Here is a 10,285-nt window from a genome sequence, read left to right as displayed (position 1 = left end):
ATAAATCATGTTGAATTGCATCCCCATCATCACAAATACTGCAGAAAACCTATTGGATTCTCACAGAAATCTTTCAAGTGACAAAGACTTTTTTCTAACCACAGTCAGACCTTACTGTCCTAATTAAACAATTAAAAATAAAGGCATGATCAGATTATATTTTGGTAAAATAAACAATCTAGAGCCATTTGCCTTTCATATAAGCCACTTCTGATAGCAAATGATTGCCTAGAATTCAAGCTATTTGTTATTCATAAAACTTGGATATGCAACAAGACTTTGTCAGGTGACTTTCTATTAATCATATAACATAAGCTAAAACTGAATTATGAGAATTTTTCCAAATTTTTGGAAAAAAAAAAAATGATAATCATTAATAAATCCAAAGAAATATTTTTATTATATAAAGAATTTAACAAATGTATTTGCAAAAACAGCAATGTACTTATGCCAATATACATGACTAATCACATAGACTGGTATAACTTTCATTAAGGGTAAGAGATCAAAATCTTTGATCAGGATCAACTTAGATCTCGACAATTTGCCACATGCACAAAGGCCAATTTTCTTTGCCCACCTTATTGTTAGATTAAACTAAAGTTACATGAGATAAATGGTAAAAAAATGTAGAAACATTTCTCAAGCAATTAAACCAACAATTAGTAAAATGACCTTTTGAATGATGCTTTACAGTCATTAATTTCTGTTATGTTCTTTACACTTTTCAGTGAAACTTTAGTAGTGATTAATAAAATGCTTCATTTTATCTCGGAGATTAATTTGATATGAATCACAAGAACAAATTCCTCTGTATACATTAAAATGTTCCAAGAGAACATAGCCTACATCAACTTTTTCCCATATTCGATCATTAAAAAAATTTCAAAAGAAAAGTCATCACAAGATTACCAGTGATTCCAAAGTCTCATCAAGACTGGATATCAGAAGAAGATTTTAATTTAAATAAATATGCTTTGTGCTTTCTGAGAAACACAGAACAATCCAAAAGTTGTGCATATATGAGTGAACTGAAATTTATAACAACATAATGCTCATACACAAAACTATATTTTTTGCTAATTGTACATGATGGTACTTTGGTGTTCACCAAGCCTAATATTATTGAGCATATATGACGCATATTTACACACAAATCTGTCATATTTTAGTCTGATGATGCAAGACCCTGTCCAGAAACTTAAACTTCCTGGGACTTTAAACAACAAAAAGTTTCTTTACACATCATATATTTAGATACTTTCCAATAATCTTCACATCCAAAAGAAACCAAATATTTAAAAGGGTTAACTGATAACAAGACATTGAGCCCTTAAGAGTTTCTTATTTTACTGCAGCTTTAAAAATGATCAAATCTACAGCTGATTGCAAAAGATGTGGTCTGAAAAGCATTTAGCAGTTACCCTCAGCCTCATACTGAAGTTTGGAAGTCATTCGGGACATCTTCATGGCGGCTTTGCCCAGATTCCTCTTTCCTGTGTCTTCTTGCATGTTTATATTTTTCCACATAGGCTGTGACTAGATTAGCTACCTTCACTGGGTTGATCTCACCACTCTTGCTATGACACACCTTGAAAAATGAGATTAAAAAAAGACAAAGATCATTAAAGTCATTAAAAAAAAACATGACAATTAATTCAGAAAATGGCTCTATGTAGTGAAGTAACAGAAAAACATATAAGTAGGAGGAAGTAAAAACACAACAGCAAAAGAAATCATCTGTGATCACACAATTACCTTCTGAACAGCTTTACGCAGAATCTCTTTGTATTCTTCCTTTGTGATGTCTCTTTTCTGATAGAAGGGCTTTATGGCAAGCTTGACCTCCTCTATTGCTCGCTCTTGCATATGAAGCTTCTTCATATACTACAAAAAGGGAAAAAAAAAAAAAAAAAAAAAAAAAAAAAATATATATATATATATATATATATATATTTATTTTTTTTTTTTTAAATCATCAATGAATGACATCAATGAATTTTAAAATCACAGATGTGATGAAATTGTGCAGTGACATACTCCAACCACCTTCTCTTTCTCATTGGGGTCCTGTAAAACGTCTTTGCGAGATTTTGGTTTGCTGGATTCGCCTTGGGGAGACTGTAGGCTGGAGAGTGTTGCTGTGACTTTTGAAGCTTTATCCTTTAATATGAAAAAAAAAAAGATTCAGGAAATTCTTGCACCAAAGTACCCGTAACTGTTGATAAAAAAATGCCCAATGAAATAGGAAACATTGTCTTATTTTTATTACATTCTCTAGCTAATATTCTATTAACAACTCATAATGACCCTGATAATGTCCCTCATAAACATAATGACCCACATAATCCTTGATTGACTGGTCTTTGTCAGGGACACTCCTTGGATTGCAATTTCCCATGCAAATGCAACTTTAACTTTCAGTTCTTGTGAAGCGAAGCCTTATATTGTATGTCTGCTTTCAGTTTCAGTCACGTGAGTACAATAGAAAATGCTTAAGCTGTGTTTCAACTTGTGAGAGTAAGAAATAAATTGTGAATGTCAACAGTGACATTATGACACCCTACGGTCATTTAAAGCAACTACATGATGCAACATTTATAATGATACTATTGACAAACCAATCCTATTTCAGTGTGGAAATATCTGCAAACTAACAGCTGATTATGCAACAAGTGCATTAGTCATTCACGACTAAAAATGACTAAATAAAAGTTTATAACATATCAATACTGGTAATGGTATATTAGCAAAGCTTGCTGACATATTTAGGTCACCCATTTTCTACATAAAGATCACACAAACGTTAATTACTGAAAGTGAACATTTTCTTTATTCTATAAAAGCAAATGCTTTTGAGCATAAAAAAATAGTAAATAAAAAACATTACTGTTTGGAAAGATGCCTTATTTGGCGTTAAAGGCGTTCTCTTATTCATGAATGTCTCAGAAGACATTAATAAAACACCCATAACATTAACCATGCTATTACTAACCATGTAGAGTGAATGTGCATTTCGCAGAAAATCATGTCAATACACATCTATTTTGTGAAATCTTGCAACTCTTTAATTCCGACAAACAGTTATAGAGAACGGAACACTTGACTAATGTCCAGCCACTGTGCCTGTTCTTTCATTTTAACCCACACAAGTAGGTGATGTGTGGGAGCAAACTATCAAATTGGTTAACGTAAAAATTTATGACACATGGTCCATAACTATTCGGTATACTTAGTTTAAAAAAATAAAATAAAATAATATATATATATATATATATATATATATATATATATATATATATATATATATATTTTTTTTTTTTTATTTTTTTTTTTTTAATTTCCATTAAGGGCCTCAGTCTAAACTCTTGAATGTCTTCTAAAACTACCATTAAGCAAGTCTCACAGAGTTTTAGGAATTCTGCATTGAGTATGCATCTCTTAATAAGCACTGCCATCATCATGTAAACATCAGAGCTTTTTTATACAATCAAACTTTTTCAGGTGGACTGATTAAAATTGTTGCACATTCGGCTGTCAGAAATCCTGTAAACATAAACAAAATATTTTTCTAAAAAATATATTTCAAATTTATTATAATTTTTTTTTTTACATTAGATGACGACTAAGAATCTGCTGAAGTGTTTCCAGAAAAATGTGTCATATGCATCATGCATTTAACCACAGGTCTGAAAGTGGTGCATTGCGTGACATCTGAGGCTGAGACTGTATTCAAAATAGCTCCCAGAGAACAAAAAAATTACACATGTAAAAAATGGTAATAAGTGTGAGTAAATTATGATCTATCCCTTACAAACAGAGGTAAAGTCTTTACCTGATTAGAGAGTTGTGGGGTTGCTGCAGATCTCCGCGATCCTTCTTGCTTGAGTTTTAGTTTAAACATAGCAAGTTCTATTAAAGACACAATAATCAAAAAAAAAATTCTTTAAATAAATAATTTTATGTTATGTATTCTGAGCCAGGTGTGACTAAGGGTATGAATTAAACTCTACTGACTCAATATCTCATTTCTCAACTGTTGCAGGATTTGCCATTTAAACACAAAAAAATTCAAATAAAATAAAAAGTAGACACCATGGGTGTTCTGCTCCTGAAAGCCAATGTCCAAAATAAATGTAGCTCCACTTCATATAAACACCTATAAAAGGCTTTAAACTTTCAGTCAAGTATGTTGGGAAAAGTTTAAGCTAAGCTTTCCAGTGGGGTATTGCACAAAAGTGAAAACAAAAAAGTCAGCATAGCAGAAAACGCCAGGCTTGACCTAGTTTAATCGGGTTCTCATGGCTTAGTCTGAAGCACGTTTGCGGATTCAGGATGAGAAAGACCCGCTACGTCAAGCCCAGAGTAGATAGCCAGGATAAGTGCACATTTACAATATTTGTTAACAGACCACGGGATCGATCACAGAATCGATGCAAGCATGGATAAAACCTGATGTGAGCAAATCAGGTAACAAGTTCAGTGCCGTTCCCACCCATCAATCTGGTCCCTCTGACTGATTTTGAAACTCCCTTTACTTCCATGAAGAGATTTAATAGAAACATGAGGTGGCTTATTAAAAAAGTTGTTCCCTTTTCCTTAAATTTGATCAGTGGACATTCATCATACTCAGAACATTTATCATGACATTGATTTTATCTTACTTTATCTAGCTTATTTTACCTTCATCTGTTCATTTATATATCACTTCATTTAGACTTTATTTCTTTCTAACAATGCCATAATGTCAGCCTAAATGAGTTGACCCCTCATAGATCTCTCTTTTACATCAAACTCTTATTAATTAATAGATTTAACTGTTAACTATTAATAGATATAACTGTTAAAACACTGCTTTGTACACCAAATATATTGTCTAAACTTATTGATAAACAGATATAAATATAAATATTTAAAAGGGGTTGTACTCATTTATGCTGGGCACTGTATACATTATTTTTCTCTTATCATTAATCTATATTATATTTCTTATATTTATCTGCCAACCAACCCATCCCTGCCCCCCAAATTTTTTAATTTGAAATAGCCATATAAGAACATATATAAATATATTGCTACTACAATTGGCACATATTTTTAATTTTAATAGTTACACACATTATTTCTAGGAGCACTGACAATAAAATTAAAATACAAACCACTAGGGTTAATCATAGCCTGGTTGTTAGCCTGGAGCAGGCTAGCTGCAAAGAATACATCTCTTTAGTAACTGAATTTAGCCTGCTTTCATGCAACTGAGACAAGGGTAAATTCAGCCGGGATAGTATGACAATGCCAGCTTAATGGTTTATCTTGCTTTTGTGCAATACTCCTCTGGTTGTTGGCGCTCTAGGAGAAGGAATACAAACACCTCTTATCCTGGACATTGTCAACATCAAATCACCAAAGACCAAATTCCTGCAAAAATGTCACACTAAATGTGAATAGAAAGCAAAACTATGTATGTAAAATCAAAGCAGTACTTACTGCTTAATTTCTCAGACTGAGGTTCTACTGGTTCCTCCAAATTCCAAGTAACTCTCTTTCCCTGAGATTTAGACTTTAAAACAGCTGGAACGGTTTCAGAATTCTGTGTATTCCCAGCTGTAGACTCGGGAATGGAAAACTTGGGGTTGGTAGTTTCTGCTGAGTCAGGCATAAAGGTCTCACTCATTTCTTTCTTAATAAAGTCCAAATTATCGATCAAGTAATCAACACTGATATCTTCATCAGAAGAAATAACAGGTTCTTGCTTTATTGGCAGAATTGGTAGTTGAAGAGGTGACATCTTCTTATCCTCTTCCAAAGGTGGCAAATGATATGACTCAGTGGGCTCCTTTTTAATGTCCAAAGCATCTATATCATGTATATCCAAACTGATGACAAGAGGGTTGTCACTGATTGGTGACTCATCTTCATCGGGCCATATTTGCTCAGTTTTTATCTTTTCTTTCCCAATGATCATTTCTTCCATTTTTATTTCATCTTGAAAACCAGCATAGCCCTTTTCTAAATCAGGACTGTACAACTTGCTTTTATTGAAATCTGGTGATTCCTTGCTAATGAGACCTACAGTCTCAATCTCTGTCTTTATTTCTTTAACACCACCCAACTCTCTACACAAACTGAAATTGGGTTCATCCTCCTTTTTGATGTCTTTAAACTCACTGACAGCACTAATGGGCCAAAGTTCCTCTTGTTTAATTTCTGTGGACTTAAGCAGGTCAAGCGAAATGCCATCCGCTCCATCTTTTAATATTCTAGACCAGTCACCATGTTTTGATGACCCAAGCCCATGAGACTTGTTCATAGATCGAGGCTCCAACTCTTTAATTGATGGTTTAATGCACATAATCTCACGATCACACAGTCTTGCATCTCTCTCCATTTTCACTGATTCTGTAGTCTTGTTTGCACCAACAGAAGCCTCATGTAATTCAATAGACATTGGCTCTATAGATTCTTGGAAACTCTTTTCTCTATGTAGAGATTTACCAAGTTGATCCTCTCGCTTTTTTCGTTCTCTAGATGTTGATCTTAATTCTGATTTCTGCCTCTTTGACCTACTGTCACCCTGACACTTTGACATGCTTTTTCTTTCTCGTGATCTAGATCTAGAATATGAATGAGATCGGGAGTACCTTCTTTCTTTTGGCCTCTTTCTTTGTCTCTCTCTTCCTCTATTGTCACTCCTCTCACAAATCACTTTTTTCCCACTTGTACTCCTCTCTCTACTGCTGGAACTTGAACACCTTTTGTCTCTTGAATGCACATGTTTCCTCTCTTTCGACCTTGAGCGCTGCCTCTCTTTTGATTTTGAGCGTGATCGCCGCCGATCTCTTGACCTTGAGCGTGACCTTCTCTTTTCTTTCGATCTTGAGTGTTTTGTTTTGTGGCAATCTTTATAATGAAAGCTTTGACAGTTTGATGGTGACTGCTTATTATCTTTGCTCTGGGACTGGTGAGATTTTTCTTCCCTGTCCACTGATATGTTAGTTGCATTCAAAACCCCACTGACTGAAGGAAGCTCTTTACATACCAGGTTATGTTGTGAAGTTTGTTGTAGATTGGATAGAGATTCTTCAAGAGACTTTGACTGGGGCCTAATGGGTGTTGGTTCCGCCTCGATCTTGAAATTTAGCTCTGACTTCACATTCCTGTCAGTGCACGATGATCTGGTGCATTCCTGAGTTTTCAAAAATGAGCTTCCTAATGTTTCACAACTAGTAGGTTCCAGCATAGTCTCACATTTTGTAAAACTAACAGAAGCTCCTGAGGGAACAGGAATATTCATTGGATCTGAATGATGTGGTGACTGTTGGCATGGTTTGCATGTGGAAGTTTTAACTTCTACACAAATTTCTGATCCTGCTTCTCTAACTGGGTCCATATCCACAGGCTCAATTTTGATTCGATTACAGATGTCCTCACAAACCCCAACTGACATTTGAGACCGAGCATTTTTGGCACTATCTTCAAGACCCTCAACTTCTGGTTCATTATCAGAGGAATCAGACCCTGTAGGGCTAAAGGGGTCATAGACCTCACACTTTTCGTCTTTTTTCTTTTTTCTTGAAGACAACAGTATCCGTTTACTTTTATTATTAATTTTTGTTGATTCCTCATCATCTCCAAACAGAGCCCCTCCTGATGCCAGAAGTCGTCGAGTTTGCCATGGGTTTCCACTAGAGTTTATACGAAAACTTATGGATGAGGATGAGGGGCGTGAGTTTGAAGAGGCACTATAGGATGATGCAGTGGAGGTGAAAGAACTAGAAAATGAAGAAGAAGCACCAGTTCTATCAACTGTTTGCTTTTGCACATCCAATGTCCTGTTTTGCTGACTTGTACCTGTTTCTCGGTTATCAACAGCCTGCTTTCTACCTGAATTTCCCGCCAAACTCATCCCTGAAGGAACAGACGAAGCACTGCTACTGCTTCCACTACTCTTACTTCCACTATCCCTTTTAATTTTTGGTATCCTTGGCAATACAGAAACATCCACCCATACAGGCTTGGGAGGGTCCTTTCTTATAGGTGGTTGTCGTGCAATACCATCCTTGTCGTGAGGTGCAGAATCAAAAGAGCCATTTGACACCCTTGAGAAGGGTTCAATTCTAACCCCACTGATGCTCAAGTGACCATTTTCAGGTCTTGATAAGTTTAAGTTAGGTGGTCTGTGAGGAGCTCTAGGCTGCATATGAGGATAATTTTGAGATCGAGAAAGATGTGGAGCTTGTATGTGTGGAGATGTGGGATTCTGTGGTGTAGAACTGGATCCAGGGGAACTTTGTACTAGTGAAGGCTCCCTCAATGGGCTGGAGGAAAGACCAGCCTCTCCATATGAGCACATGAGCCTTTCGGAACTTGGTGTGTTGCCCATTTCTCCTGAACCTGTGGTTGGATTCCTTTGCAAGGAAAGGGACACTGTAAAGAATAAATGTAGATAAGACATACATTATTCAGGGCTAATGGCACCCTATTTTGTATACATAGAAAAAATGTTAACTGTAATAGAACACACCAAGTTACTGTGAGTGTTTTAACGGTACAGTGACCCTACTATTCCTATTTATAAAAATAAATGTGCAGTGTATTCTAGTGTCTGAGCACCACATTCACTAAAAGCACAGCCTTTAAAAATGCAAAAAAAAAAAAAAAAAAAAATGTAAGAGTTTTACAATCATCTAAACCTAATAGTATTCAGAACAGCAAAAGGAATGAAAAGTATACAAAAACAATTTTTGATTGACATTCACTATAAGCCTATATTATACATTCTGCCACCAACCTGAATTCTGTTTTACAGAACATAACAGATAAAAATGCTTGAAATAGTGAAATTACAACACACTCCATTGTTTGCTACTGGGCACCAGGCAGCTTTTTTAGTCATTATGAAGGCATCTTTTTCAGGCAGTGGCATTACTAGTTACTGTAAAATAATAAATAATAATTTCAAGAGATTCCAGGGCTCTTCACACATTGAATTATTTGTGTGGACAATATCCATACTGACTGCGACAAATATCTACAAATAACCCTTGCCAAAAAGTCATAAACCGCACGAACATGTGTAACTGCATTATATATTTTTATTTCACACTCTTCAGGAAATAAAACCACAGGTTTTAGCAAATACAAATGTAACCTTGTTGATTATTACTTCTGTGATGATGATAAAATCTGAAGCTGTGCTCAAAAGAAGAAAACCTGGAGAAAACACCTCTACCGAGAGTGGTGAGTCCTCCGCCTCCTGTCTAAAAAGACCTTTTAGCATCCTTGTTTTTTCTGTGTGTAGATTAATGTAATTTCCCTTTGTTTTCATGCATTTGTTGCGGCAGTCCCGCGGGTCAAGGGTAACCACATAAATCGAGTATGTTTGAAATAATAATCTCAAAACCTATTTAGCTGGAAGATTGCAGTGATTTGAATTTATTTTATTTTCCCAGAAAAAAAAAATGCAAAGGAAGTCAATGATTAAATAGGTAAAATTTAAATTGAAAGGCTATTAAATGTTTAAAAATTATTAAATAAATGACCAAATAAGTAAATATAACACTGCCATACCCCAATGCAATACTATCGTATATCGTAATCTCACAGAAGGATGATGTAGAGATCTGAAAATGTTGTATAATCATAATCAGTCATACTGTACCTAGTTTAATGTTCTGTAGTGAATACTGCAAAACCAAACTCAGTGTTAAACTGGGCAAGTAACCAATGGTGGTAACTTACATAAAAGCCTCCAATGCATGACTTACCAGATTTGGCTGCTTTAAGGGAACCATCTCTGTTAATGACCACATCAGAACTGTCCATTAGGAGCAAGCTCTGACCACTAAGGATACTCCCCAAAAGGTCTGAAACGGGGGCTTCCTCTGCAACATCTCCCACTTGTGGGATAGTCACACTTTGCCTGGAAATCACCACAAACCAGAAGTTACACATCCGTTAACATTGAGAACATTTTCAGTGTTCATTATGCAAATATTTATCACCATGAATTAAGAAAAATCTGTTTCTTTCACTCTGGCATTAAAGAGTAATTTCCTCTTTAATACAAGTTACCTGGAGAGGCTGGCAGATATGGGTCTAGCCACAGGCTGATGTGACCGTAATGCAGAGCGGGAGAGACCTCGACGTTTAGCATCCAGAACAGAGGATGGTGTCAAAACTTGAATTTCATCCTCCCTAACAAAACATATTTCAAGAATGACTTACCTAGAAAATATTTTAATGTGTAAAAATCTGGCAAATATAAGCAAAATAAAAATAAATA

General features: G+C 35.3%; 2 protein-coding genes across 12 annotated transcripts in view; both read right to left on the bottom strand.

The window, feature by feature from the left end:
* Positions 1-10,285, bottom strand: part of LOC147837713 (uncharacterized) — a 977,861-nt gene that overhangs the window by 155,170 nt on the left and 812,406 nt on the right. The gene's annotated exons all lie outside the window — the stretch shown is intronic.
* The window catches only part of phrf1 (PHD and ring finger domains 1), a 45,737-nt gene that overhangs the window by 7,677 nt on the left and 27,775 nt on the right, over positions 1-10,285 (bottom strand). For 3 of the 11 annotated variants that reach the window (XM_087312340.1, XM_087312339.1, XM_087312344.1), the window contains exons 12-18: positions 10,075-10,197; positions 9,768-9,922; positions 5,488-8,427; positions 3,836-3,912; positions 2,050-2,163; positions 1,759-1,887; positions 1,425-1,591 (exon numbers count right to left, since the gene is read on the bottom strand). In XM_087312340.1, the coding sequence (XP_087168466.1) occupies positions 1,433-1,591; positions 1,759-1,887; positions 2,050-2,163; positions 3,836-3,912; positions 5,488-8,427; positions 9,768-9,922; positions 10,075-10,197 (3,697 nt within the window). In that variant the 3' untranslated portion in view covers positions 1,425-1,432. Of the gene's footprint in view, positions 1-377; positions 1,592-1,758; positions 1,888-2,040; positions 2,164-3,835; positions 3,913-5,487; positions 8,428-9,767; positions 9,923-10,074; positions 10,198-10,285 lie in introns of those variants that run through there. The other 8 variants (XM_087312336.1, XM_087312341.1, XM_087312345.1 and 5 more) reach the window with 3 other exon arrangements.

Source organism: Danio rerio, chromosome 25, assembly GCF_052040795.2.
Source record: "Danio rerio strain M-AB ecotype USA chromosome 25, GRCz13ab, whole genome shotgun sequence".
NCBI lineage: Eukaryota > Metazoa > Chordata > Actinopteri > Cypriniformes > Danionidae > Danio > Danio rerio.
Note: the sequence above shows the minus strand (reverse complement) of the source record. Positions and strands in the feature narration are given on the sequence as shown.